Source organism: Leopardus geoffroyi, chromosome D4 (genome assembly GCF_018350155.1).
Source record: "Leopardus geoffroyi isolate Oge1 chromosome D4, O.geoffroyi_Oge1_pat1.0, whole genome shotgun sequence".
Lineage (NCBI taxonomy): Eukaryota > Metazoa > Chordata > Mammalia > Carnivora > Felidae > Leopardus > Leopardus geoffroyi.
Window position 1 is genome coordinate 25,202,904 of NC_059342.1, and position 12,850 is coordinate 25,215,753.

The following is a 12,850-nucleotide window of genomic DNA, read 5'->3' on the forward strand; positions in this document are numbered from 1 at the left end:
CTCCCCCTTTTAACAAATTAAGAGCTTAATCACTGGGATTTTATATTTACCACCCCTGCCAGACTTCATTTATAAATGCTAGAAACACACTTCACACAAAAAAAATATAATTTAAGATTACTGTATTTCCTTACAAGAGGAACGTTTGAACAAATTTTACAGGTAGTCAATCAACCCTTGTTCAAATTGGGCACACATCAAATCTAGCATTATGGGAGTTTTATTTATTTGGAAGTGAACTTTTAACTATCAATACAAATGCCAAGATACTACACAAAACATCCACAGGAACTTTTTTCATCGTTTTTTTTTTTTGAATTGTTCACAAACATTTCCTACATAATCCAACATACAACAGAGAAATGGTACATCTTTTTCCTTCAGTTTGCATACAATGGAAAAACAAGAATATATATATATTTTACAAAGTTTAACTAATAGACACTAGCAGGCTGACAGTTTGTCTATAGGTGAGAAATTACCTAATAAAAAATAATAAGAATTTATTTAGCATCAGTCACTTCCATAACCAAGTATTATTCTGATTAATAAAACTTGTTGCCATTAGGCTTCTGGCATATATTTAAACCATTACTGAATTTGTAGTATTGCTCCCCACCTCGGTTCTCCTTCACAATTACTAACATAGAAAACTGTTGCAGAGTAGGGGCAAGCATTTGCAAAAACAAACAAAAAATCCCCAGCTTATTATAAGCATGAATGTGTATGACAAAATTTCTTTCCAAGCAATGGACTTTCAAATCATCAAGAAATCACCAGAATGGAATTTGCCAAGATATTAAGCCTAAGTCCAAGAAGAGATGCATTTATTTATATCCAACAGAGGAGCTGAAAATCAAACTTAGTGTTTAGTTTGGGGTGGGTTTGGGAATCCAGCCATTTGAAAAATGACTGTCTTAAAAAAAATGACCACCAAAAATAGGTTCACTAAATTTATTTTAAAAATCATAAAACGTTTCTTACAAAAGAGCATTACATTCTGCACACTGCTCTGAATAGATGCCAGGGACATATGGACTATTATTGTTACTTTTCCTCCCTGTCCCACCCCCCAAAATGTTACAGTGACCACAAAGCAAAGTGTTCACAATAATTACATGGGGGGAATATTTTTCCTTTAAACCACCAACAATGAACAAAAATTAAAATTCACTCACTCTGCTGCTGTTTCAAAATTTCAATGTTAGTTTTTGCACGCCCTTCCCCCCCCCACCCTGTTTGTAAGGAACTAAAACATTACATCTGGTGAACAGCAAAGATTTCACTACACCTCAAATGCAGAACACCTATGAAGCAGAGGAATGTTGGCTTTTTAAACAGAAGCAGATAAAAAAAAAAAGATGCAGGACTCCTTCAGTTCTTCACTAGTCTTAGAAAAACTTTCCAGAATACTGCTTCACACTATAAAAAAGAAAAAATATCTTGCATTAGAATCCTTCAACATCTGCATACTGCTTCACACTATAAAAGAAAAGAAAAAAAAGTACGAATTAGAATTTTTGTTCGTAACATCTTAATCAACATTAAGACAATTTCAATGCTAAATTAAAATGATAAACATGTCCATTACAATTAGAAGAATTAAAACATTAGCAATTACAAAATTAGAGCAATGTAAAATTCAAGAAAAATGATTAATAGTAAATCAGACATTAGTAGAGCAGAATTAGGAAAATGAAATTAAAAGTTGTTAATATTTGGTAGAGAAGACAAAGAAATGCCAGTAAGGTGTGAAATGCTGCGTTTTACAGCACCAATCATTTGTCCTGTAGAGGCATGGCCTGTGCCATATGGCAGACTGTGATTTGTTGTCGATTTAGTTATCTAAAAACAACAAAATCACTAGTCTTCCACACAGAACTAGACCAACATCCATTGAATCTTCTACATTTTCTACAGGCTCTGTATAATTTATAACAAGTGGTTTTGGCAGCAGTTTTCACCAGAGAAATGAGAAGTTTGCTTGGTTAAGGCTTCTTCCAGCAAGATTAGTATTGAATGTCTTCGTTTTTAGTAAGAAAGCAGAAGAAAATTAAAGCAAAGCTATTAGAATGTTTAGAAGTTAGGTCCCCAAAAGGTTGAGACACCATGGCTTCTAAAAGAAAAATCAATTGAGAAGAAGGCTTTTTAAAGTTTTAGTATGTATAGGTTAGCACAAAGCTAAACTCAAACTGACCTGTTCTGCAGCAAATACTGTGCATTCTGTATCTGGTCCTGTGTTCCTGTAATGGTAATGATCCGATCTTCAGACCCTTCTAAAGGTTCATCAATTTTGATCGAAGCTCCTGACTCATGACGGATTTGTTTAATCCGCTGACCACCTTTGCCAATAATAGATCCAGCCAACTGAAAAGATTTTAAAAACAAGTGTTTATGATATACTTTCAAAGTAACCATATTACCTGTATTTTCAATGAATATCAAGAGTACTAACTTTGCACAGTTTATTCTAAGATTACTTAAGGCCCTCTAACCAATCAAGGTTTGAATTATAATGTTATTTACACAGCACACATCAACACTTCCTTTAATAAACAAATCAAGGGCTTCAAAACCCTCAGCTTTTAAAAACAGTGCAAGACTCAAGCCGGAGAAAGATACCTCACTAAAGTCTGTAAAACACAATTTTAATCCTAAAATACAGTATTTTTATTAAGACCTTTTATTAAAAGTCAGGAAACTAAAGAAAAAGACTCATTAAATGTTCCTTGTTAACATTACAAGAATGTAAGAATTCAAAGAATACTCACATCTTTGGGAATAGTTACTTGTGTAGTAATAATAGGTCCACCAAGATCACCATATGAGCCACGACCCCCTGCATAGGAATAATCTGATTTAAATAATGAGCATTAAGTTCATTTAGAAAGCATGAAATAATGTTTTGATTTCACAAAGGAAAAAACTTACCATATCCGGAGCCACCCTAAAAATGGAAAGAAAAAATAAAAAATTACTTTGCCTTCAAAACTACCCTTCAGGTATTTTAACATTCCTAAAATCTTAGTTTAGGAAACTAGAGTCCTCCCATATTCTCCCTAGGTTTTAGAAGACAATCCTTGGGGAAGAAAACACTTCAGGTACATAGCACAAAAACAAACACATTACAGGAGGGAAAAACACTTACTGGCAAGGAGGTAAACATTTTAAGTTATTATTGACATGAATGCAAACACCCATGATACTCAACCTGTGGTTCATATGCCATTTGCCATTCTGATGGGCTCCATGTATCTATTGCAGAGTCCCAAGTTTCATCAGCACTGAAACCAACCTGTGTCAGAGATAGAACTTGTTAACATAACCTGGACTATATATTTCAGCCATTTTATAAGGTTCATTTCTATTTCACTTCACTCTAATATTTATTAGCACCAATCATACATTGTGGGGAAACAAAAATGGCTCAAAAAAGTCTTAATATTTCAACAAACAACTGACAATGATTTAACTAGTTATCTACCAAGTCCACTGGTAAAGCAACCTTTTCAATTAACAATCATCTTCAACAAACTGTCAACTACTTGACTTTAAAACCCTTTACAGGCCCTCACATATACATTGATGATAAATGAAGAGTTCTTACCATGCCGTCATAGCGGTCTCCAGGTCTTCCTCTTCTGTCATAGGCCATTAGATCTCTGCAAGCACAGTACGTGTTGTAATCTCAGTTTGTTTACATGTCACACACAACAAAAATCTATCTACCCATCAAATGTAGCCGGCTGTAAGTTAACTGTGTGGATGTAATAAACTTACCCTCCTCTAGGTGGTGGTGGAGGAGGAAGAGGAAGATTCCGAGCTCTGCTACCACCCCGGCCACCTCGTCCAGGAGGCGGTGGAGGAGGTCCTCGACGAGGGCTCATGTCGTCATAATCTCTTCTAGATGGAGGCATAGGACGCCCACCCCGACCAGGAGGCATTCTATCAAAACCGCCTCTCCCCCGCATGGGAAATCCCACAGGACGTCCACGGCGGTCATCAAACATCATTGTAAAACCACCATAATCGTAGGTTTCATCGTAAAAATTGGGATCGTAAGGCTGTGCACGTCCTTTGATGGGAGACTAAAACAAAAATGTAGCAACGTTAGAGAAAAGAACAAGGAAAAGAGACTGGTTTCATACTAAATGTTAACAAGCCAAACATTTCAAGTCCCTTATCTCTCCTGGGAGGTACTTGGGACAGAAGCAATCAGGCAAAAGGTTAATAGGAGGAAAGAAAGTATTTTTTAAAAAAGCAGTATTTTTGGTGAGTCTGAAAATTTTACTGGCTTGTGGGGGAAGAAGCAGCAGCCTTTTACCCTCAGATCTCAAGGAAGAGAACACAAAACCCCACCGACACATTTCACAATGGGGTCTTTAAAGGAAAAAAAAAAACCATCTCAAGGGCTGAAGGGATCAGTATCCTGGGTAAGCCTCTAACTCATGCTGAAGGACGTCAGTTGGGAAGCTATGCAACGTAGTACTAGTACTATAAAAAGTACTTGAAGGATCAAAAATTATTAAAATTCTCACCAGTAATCAAATAACCACCATCTCAAAAAACTTTTAAATTAAAATATCCAAAAAACAAGAAAACCCCAACGGGTAAAGGCATAAGACAAAAGCCATTTGTCTAAACATTGTGACACTACTTTAGAATAAAAATTTGTTGCACAGAATTGAATGTAAATGAAGTACCTCCGAAATAAGATCAAGGATGATCTTGATGCACTCTACAACCCTATCAGGTTTTCCTCCAATAAGAACGACTCTGTCAGTGGAATGAGGACAGCATTCCTGGAAAAGCTTGATTGTTGTCTGTGTGTTCTGTAATAAGTATATAGTAAAGGGAAGCATTAATTAGAAGACATTTAAAAATACATGAAATACACCAAAAAAAAAAAAAAAAAAAAAAAAAAAAAAAAAAATCCTAGGTTCAGAGAAATTTACATTCATATTCAGTACCCCCCCCCCCCCACCTGACCATATAAAAACCCTGTTAAATAGCTCTAGGACCTTGCCAGTGTATAAAAATTTTGGCAAAAAACTCGCCCAAGCATGTCCAGGCCGTTGTATTTTAAAACCAAACTACATGAACAAAGAAGTGATAAGGAATCTTAGGGAGGGAGGTCAAGTGGGGGAAGGAGAGAAGTCCACTGATCCAACTGTGTATGAACAACTATTCTCTAGTATACAGTAGGAGAAGAAAACAAACAGTGCCTTTACCTCTCGAAGTTCTTTGATTTTAGCACCTTTGACCCCAATAATGCCTCCTGCCAGACTCTGATGAATCAACAGTCTCAACTCGCAGTCAAAGTCGCTTCCTTTATAGTGTTGGTACTGCAGAGGGAGAGTTATAAGATTTTAGTCCCAAATCAAAGAATCCCCAATACACACTTATCTGCTATAAGCATGACAATATACTGTTGCAGTGAGCAACCTGAATTTATATTTCAATAACTTTACCAGTTATGTGCTTATTATCCTCAATAGCCAGGCCCAAAAAGGACATTCTGCACCACCTTAAAAAACTATTTTATTTTCAGGTCCTGCAACACCATACCCACACTGCAGCCATTTAGCATGTCGCTGTTACCACAAAATTATTATTAACATTCAAATAACACCATAATAAAAATGACTGCAAAGCACTTTGCAAATGTAGTTAATTCCCACTGCAGCATGGAGCAGGGTCAACAGTGAGTTGTAAGACCATTCATTTCTCTTGTTTTTAAGCCTTTTTCTATAGAGACGGGATAAGTACACTATGTTAAAAATAAAATTGATCCTATGGGCCAGGCTCCATACTTCAGTGGGGTTCAATGGCACTATGACATACATTTAAGCATTCCACAGCATCAGATTCGAGCGGGAGCTGGCTGGTTGCAGTGGGTGATGGCAACTGCAGGCCCTGAAAGTAGAAAAATAAGAGTAATAGGTTAAGTGTCTAGTGTGATCAGGCTATTGTCGCATATATTGGTAAAGCTACTACAACATATTTCATATCTATACCATTAAATTCTTAAGAATCAAAGAGTAACTTTTTTTCTATATATCCAATAAATACATGAATATATAAAATTAAAAAAATCTAACACAGTCCTTTCCAACACAGTCCCCACAATCAATATTCTACCTTAAAAAACACCTCTTCTAGGACTAGAGCCCATAAAATATATGCTACACCCATATGCAAGACCACAGGTAGTTCGTATTTACTCTGGAGTGGCCAAACTACATTTTTTTTTTCCAGATTACATTTTAAAACACACACATGGAGTAGTAACCATGCACATTATGTAGCAGTTTATATGTCGCTGCTACAAACTGTCACAGCCACTGTCTCTCCACCTCCCCTATTAAGCCCCAATAAAACATTTTAAATATTCCCCCCTCAATTGCCAAATACATTAAAAAAAAGAGAGCCTACCTCTTCCAAGGTAGGGATGATTTTCTTCAGAATTTCTCCAATTGTTTCAATATCAGCACTGATACTCAATATGCTGTCAAACATCACAAATACCAGATAGTACAAAAAAGGTGGAAAAGAAAAAATGAGTTTTGTGTTCATCATCAGTAGTCATACAAACTTTCACAGAGAAGTAACATACAATTATTTAATCTCCCCATTTAAAGTAGCCTATTTATAGGTTTTTCACATGCATTTTGTTTTATGCCCAATACAGACATGATAACAATATTAGGAGACTTGCAGAGAGACAGAGAGAATGGGCTCTTGGAAGGGCTCAGATTAAGTGGGCAATAAATTGACCAGAACTGAAGCAGAGTTGAATATTTATGTTCCCCGCCACCACTAAGTTAATTAAGGATACCCTCGCTGTTACATTGGTAAAACTGGCACACCTTCTCTTAGGCAAAAGTGGGGGAATATGCAAGTGGTGAACATTATATCTGGAGTAAGGTTATGGATACCAGTTAGAAATTAGATCACTAATGGGCTCTGCAAGAAAACAAATACAAATGCGAGACAAAACAAAGACAACACAAATGAGAAGTGAAGGAAAGTGAACCAGAGTTAGCATTTCATCAGAAAAAATTATGAACAGGCAATGTTGGGAAGCAAGGTGGGCCACAAAGACAGAGCGAGAGACTATTTTGGTAACAATTTGATTTACAATGCAGCAAATATGCAACACTTGAAGCTGTGCTCCTTCCATCGAAATAAAATTAGTGGATCGTTTGGGTGGGCAACTCACGGTAAAAGTTCAGTGACAAAAAGACTTAATGGGGAAAATAAGACAGAAACTTGAAAAACAATACACCGTCTAAAGGGGATACTATTTAATTATATAAAAGGCAGGTAATAAAATACATTTCTCTCTTTCTAATCAGGCAGTGAGGCATAAACTGTTGGGACATACCGCTCGGGGCCACTGCTGTCTGGGACTGAAACACTGGCATTGTACTGCATTGGTCATTGGCGTTCGTGGATGTTGGCATTGGGCATGGGCATTCAATCAGAAGTTGTCAAGTATGGTACCCGTTTGGCAACGAGCACATTTTTGGGCATAGCCAACCAGGGTTTTCACATGGGCGTTCAGGGGCGGATGGGCCAACGTCATGGTGGGCAACGCAGGGGTAAGTCGATCCAGTACATGGGCAACGGAGATATATGGCCAAAAAAACAAGGAGAGGGAAAAGGGGGAAAAGCAATAAATTTTAATTTAATACAAACTATACTCATACTCTCAATTAATGAAACAAGCTTAAGTTGTTCTGAAGACTAACACAATAATGGACTTCTCTAAATCTGACTGTGGCTTAACATTTAAGGACCTTAAATGATGGTACTAGCTATTTTTTTTTCTTTTTAACAAACGATGTTTCAGTAGCAGGCTGGCTCATGAGGGTAGACACAAAACCTGTCATGACTCAGTTTACTAAAATTCTTGAGGAAATGGGGAAATTGATAACCCAGATAATTATATAGAACATCTGGATTAAGAGGAGAGAGGTTTGTAAAAGACAAAACAAAAATTCCCACACCACCAAAACCCTATCTCTTAAAAGACCAGTTTGGTTTCCTGGAGGTTTAAAACGCATTCCTAGATCCTAGCAGGCAAGTTTGTAAAATTTAAAACAAATTTTCAAGTTCAGTTTACAGGAGGAACATACAAAGATCTGCGACCAAGAGAGAAATGAAATACTATCAAATAAGTATTCAACACAAAGTTATTATTTGCCTCAACTTTAGCAAAGAAACATTAAGAGTGTGTACACTATGAGAAAAAAATTTAGGAATTTTGGTGTAGCCAAGTCCTATAAATATGCTCGCTTCTGGTGATACCAACATTTAATGTGTCTAATCACAAGAGTCAACCCACTATAAAATATGAAGACTCAAACAAATCATTGGCATTGACAAATGGTTTCCCAATTATAAGATTAGGCGTCTATTCTTTACCCATATTTAAATCATGCAACCTCAACATTAATCTCTTTGTGCTCCATGTGCAAGCTGTTAAACAGATGGACGATTAAAAAATAAAAATTTTGGAGTTTAATCAGCCACCTGCAATGGTTTTTGTAATACTGTAATTGATTCACACACGGTAACTAGTGCAATTAAGGGTTTTTACACTGTCGTTATTTCTAATTAAAATGTTATCTTGAAGTGAATAATTTGGTGTAAAGTTATCAGAAAGGGAAGAGGTTTAATACAGATCCCCCCTCCCCAAACTCAATCTGTGCTTTGTTAAATCAGGAATGGCAAACCTTGAAATCAACTATGTATTCAATTATTACAAATGGCTTGTATCTAGACTATTGAATGATTTCTATGATGCAAATCTTTAAATTCCTACAAACACATAAATTGAAGCTGCTTGTGTAGTTTAAACTCTTTAATACTTACGTCTGTACGGAGAGCCTTAATATTCTTGCCTCCTTTTCCAATCACTGCCCCAGCATTCTGGAGAAGATATAAACACAAAAAATTTACTTTCCCTTATATCAACAGGTCTTCCTATGCTTTTAAACTGCAACCAAACCCTTCCACCCCTCAAAAAAACAAAAACCCTAACAAAACTCTAACCTCCCCTTTTTGGTTATAGAGCTGAAAATCTATCTGGGTATCAAAATCAAAATCATGAAGTTAAAAAAAAAAAAAAAAAAATCGAGAGTCTATTGAGTTTTGGGGATGAAAACACCAAGACAGCTTTGCAATATTAAGCATGCCAAAAATACAGAGCGTGAAAATTATGTACTGATTAACTTTATGGTATCATTCCGAAAAAGGTAATTTAAACACACTAGGTACCTTCACACTGTGATGTGATAATGCCCATCAAGTCAACTGCCAGCTAGGATATTTTCCCCACAATGCAATCAAGGTATAATCTTTAATCCATTAATGCTTTAATCATCACCTATACCCTTTCTCCTACTTTTACTCATAGCGTCACTGTATTAAGGGCTTTCATTTTAATTGTCATCCAAATAACACAGTTTACCAATCTGTTTAAAAAGAGCCACACACATCTTTTACATTCCTTAATCTGTAAGGCTCAGGATGCTTCCCAGAGGGCCAAACCAGAACTTATTTTAATTTCTACTTTAGTAAGAACTACTTTAAGATTTTCAAGAGTAAAATTTATACCTTGCTCTGAAGCAGAATGCGTAGTTCAACCATCTCATCAGTGTTTCTAGATCTTTTAAAAGCTTGCTCCTCTTCCATATCTTCTGCAGGGCGTTTACCTAGAAATTAACAGTTCAGATGTCAAAGAAAGCACCAGTAAACAACAAGAAAAAGCCCCTTTAATCCAATTACAATTTAGTTTTAACCCACAGGACAGAGAAAGCAACTCCATTCTGTTTGGAGATTTGTTGCTAACTGAAAAGGCCAAAGCCGCTCAGATTCTAATTTTTTTTTTTTTTTTTTTTTTTTAAATTTTTTTTTCAACGTTTATCCATCTTTGGGACAGAGGGAGACAGAGCATGAACGGGGGAGGGGCAGAGAGAGAGGGAGACACAGAATCGGAAACAGGCTCCAGGCTCCAAGCCATCAGCCCAGAGCCCAACATGGGGCTCGAACTCACGGACCGCGAGATCGTGACCCGGCTGAAGTCGGACGCTTAACCGACTGCGCCACCCAGGCGCCCCAGATTCTAACTTTTAATTAAGGGAATCAAAGCACGTTCCCTTCCAAAAAACTCTTTCTAAACACAAAACAATGAAAGGGACAAAATAATTCAAGGGATTAAAAGTTGTAAAACGCAAAGAAAAATATTTTTTGTTGTCTTTATCTTAAGTTTACCGTCAACAACACAAAAGACAGTTGCATATAGTTCCTAAGTAGAAGAAAACTGACAGGGATGTCACACTAAACCGTTCTAAATAATGAAACAGAATAGAAAACACAAAAATTGCTGAAAATGTGTTCTCACCAAATTCACCATTGGTTTCAGTGTTGGGGAAGGTTTCCTCTGGCTGTTCAGTTTCCATTTTCTTGAATTAAATGGACACACCAATCTGTTGAAAAATAAAGAGGCTAGTACATTTGGTTTATTGGAAAGTAAGCTTTGTGTCTCGCTATATAAAAGAAAAGGCAAAGAAATGACTCTGCTTCTAGAACGTACCAGGTATTATATATCCTTGCAGAGCAGAACTGAAGTGTTCTGGGCGGGACCAACTGACACCCTAGTGCTGCAGTAGCCTATAAAAACCAACATAAATCAGTTTTGCTTTTTGGTTGCTCATTACTAAATACTAATGAACAGTGATCTGAATACAAATAAACTAAAGAGCTCTTTCTAAAACTTGTTTTAGGGTCTTACACTCTCAAGTGAGTGTAAGCCTTAGGAAAAAAAAGTAACCAAAGGACTCTGATTTTTTTGCAAAAGGGAAACCACGAATTTTTAGCCATTGGACTGAGTCCCACCACGGCAACTAATGGTTTTATACAATAAATACAGAAACGACAAAGACCTGTAATAAGCTCAGAGTCTCAATTTTGTCCCCAAAGGTATAAATTTATAGGTACACAAAATTGATTATACTGGAATTTTAAATTGCTCGTGGGTCTCTTCCCATTGCTGACTTGAAAGGCCATTCTCTGAACTCTCTAAAGTTTACAAGCGAAGGCAAATTCAAGCTATATCCAACAATCAGGTCAAAGTACCGGAAAATTAAATCTTAAAAAAAAAAAAAACCTTATAGGGAGCAGACCCAAACCGCTAGCACTGCTCTATTACTCAAATACAGCTAATGGAACCCCAGAACGCTAATACTGGCCCCATAGAAATAACTGAAGTTAGGTTAAAACTCTCTGCATCGTAACAATTATTTCTTTAATGTCAGCGTGATAGGACCGCAAGTCGCCTTTCACCAGCCCTCACAGGACTAGCAGAAAAGAAATAGTCAAGTGGCTTCTGCCAGACAGCCTAAAGCTAAAACTCGAGGATACGTTTTATGCCTTTCATTCTTTCATAACATTTGTCGACAAGCTTCTCTTTTAACGACTAACTGAAACGCTATCCTTACGGCCCATCCTTCAGCTAAGCGTTGGAGTATGCTGGAAAATTTAGATAAAAACGTTGCCGCGGTTCATCGTTCAAGTCTTTTAGTCACCATTCCTCAGACCGTGAAAACCACTAATTACGGGCGCGACTAGCCGAACGCAAACATGCTCCCCCCCCGCCGCCCCGCACGATACCGGGGATCCGCAACGGCCGAGTAACAGGAGTTGAATAAGCCGAAGGCGAGACCAGAAGCGCCGCGCCGCTCCTCACCCGGACCCGACAGGAAATGGCGGCCCGCGTAATGGCGACTACGTGCTACTAGGCGGAGCCGAGCGCGGACCCCCTCCCCCACCCACCACGCGGTCCCGAGATCTCATCCCCCGCACCCTCCCCCCACCGCGGGAGAGACAAAGCAACGGAGGCAGCCTCGACCGTTCCATCTCCCCCACTCCAGCTCCAAGCCTGGGGCCGGGAGGGCCGAAGTGCGGGGGGCCCACACAAAGAGAGCGGCGGCATTCTCCACCGCCCTCGGGTCCCGCCCGCCGGCCGCCTCTTCCTACACAAGATGCCTGATTTCAAGCTTGCAAAACTACAGATCATCCTACAGGCAGTTGCCTCGCAATTCCCCCCCGCAGCCTCTAGCACCACGACGCGGACTGCGGATACACGCTCAGGGAAATGGCGGAGGTGGGGGGAGGGGAAAGCGGGCAACGTTCCCTTCTGAGAAGCGGCCAACCACCAAGCAGCCCCCAAACGCCTCCCTCAAGCGGCAAACTTGGTCTCCGATCCTCGCCCCCACGCACCGTTCGCCCTGCCCCGTTCCTCACCGCGCGAGGCCGCCGTCCCTGTGCCGCCGAGCCGCCTCAGCCGGTCACAGCTAGACAGAGAACGAGCGCAGGCCCCCGCCGCCTTCCCCCGCCTCCCCGCGCTCTCCTACCCCGCCGCCGAGCCCAATTGGTTGCCCGGGCTTCAGCGGTGGCGCGAGGGCAAAGCGATTGGCTCAAGGCCGCGTCAATCAAGGCGCCGAAGGAGGCGACGCCACGCCTCGCGCCGGCGCCTCCCTTCAGGTTGTGAGGCCGCTAAGGGCCCGAGAAAAGCCGGGCTTGGGAGAAGTCAACGCAATCTTTAGGGAGGCCAAACCCCTGCCTGAATCTATAATACCCTAGCGCCGAAAACCCCAATTACCTATAGGCCGCAAAAAAGCGGGACGTAGGCAAGACGTCGAGGTTGCAGCAGCAGAGAAACAGGGAGTAATGGCGTCTGCAGTGCTTTCGCCTGGAGCGCCCTCCTCCTTTCTCGTTCGCGCACTCACTAGAGGCAGAGGAGAGGGAGGGGGGGAAACCTCTCGCGATAACTGAAGGCTAC

The 12,850-nt window shown here is 39.5% G+C and overlaps 1 protein-coding gene across 9 annotated transcripts; it reads right to left on the reverse strand.

The window, feature by feature from the left end:
* Nucleotides 1-204: 204 nt before the first annotated feature.
* On the reverse strand, nucleotides 205-12,810 carry HNRNPK (heterogeneous nuclear ribonucleoprotein K). Of its 9 annotated transcripts, none has more exons than XM_045469208.1 (17): nucleotides 12,671-12,809; nucleotides 10,604-10,680; nucleotides 10,412-10,496; nucleotides 9,625-9,722; nucleotides 8,881-8,937; nucleotides 7,388-7,431; nucleotides 6,436-6,508; nucleotides 5,845-5,916; nucleotides 5,232-5,345; nucleotides 4,704-4,832; nucleotides 3,781-4,088; nucleotides 3,608-3,662; nucleotides 3,212-3,295; nucleotides 2,932-2,947; nucleotides 2,772-2,854; nucleotides 2,198-2,367; nucleotides 205-1,422 (listed from the first exon to the last, which is right to left on the reverse strand). In XM_045469208.1, exons 3-17 carry the CDS (start codon nucleotides 10,467-10,469, stop codon nucleotides 1,392-1,394), a joined length of 1,392 nt encoding a protein of 463 aa, XP_045325164.1. In that variant the 5' UTR covers nucleotides 10,470-10,496; nucleotides 10,604-10,680; nucleotides 12,671-12,809; the 3' UTR covers nucleotides 205-1,391. The 9 variants fall into 9 exon arrangements, with proteins under 9 accessions (XP_045325164.1, XP_045325157.1, XP_045325158.1 ...); XM_045469201.1 differs by having other exon boundaries at nucleotides 205-1,482; XM_045469202.1 differs by lacking the exon at nucleotides 12,671-12,809 and adding an exon at nucleotides 12,313-12,425 and having other exon boundaries at nucleotides 205-1,482.
* Nucleotides 12,811-12,850: the final 40 nt, after the last annotated feature.

Coding starts and splice junctions, on each gene's coding strand:
- HNRNPK (XM_045469204.1), bottom strand. CDS start 10,469: ATGGAAACTGAACAGCCAGAGGAAACCTTCCCCAACACTGAAACCAAT. Junction 9,723..10,411: donor TGAAACCAATGGTGAATTTG/GTGAGAACACAT, acceptor GTTAATTTCTAG/GTAAACGCCCTGCAGAAGAT. Junction 5,346..5,844: donor ATGCTGTGGAATGCTTAAAT/GTATGTCATAGT, acceptor CTCCCTCTGCAG/TACCAACACTATAAAGGAAG.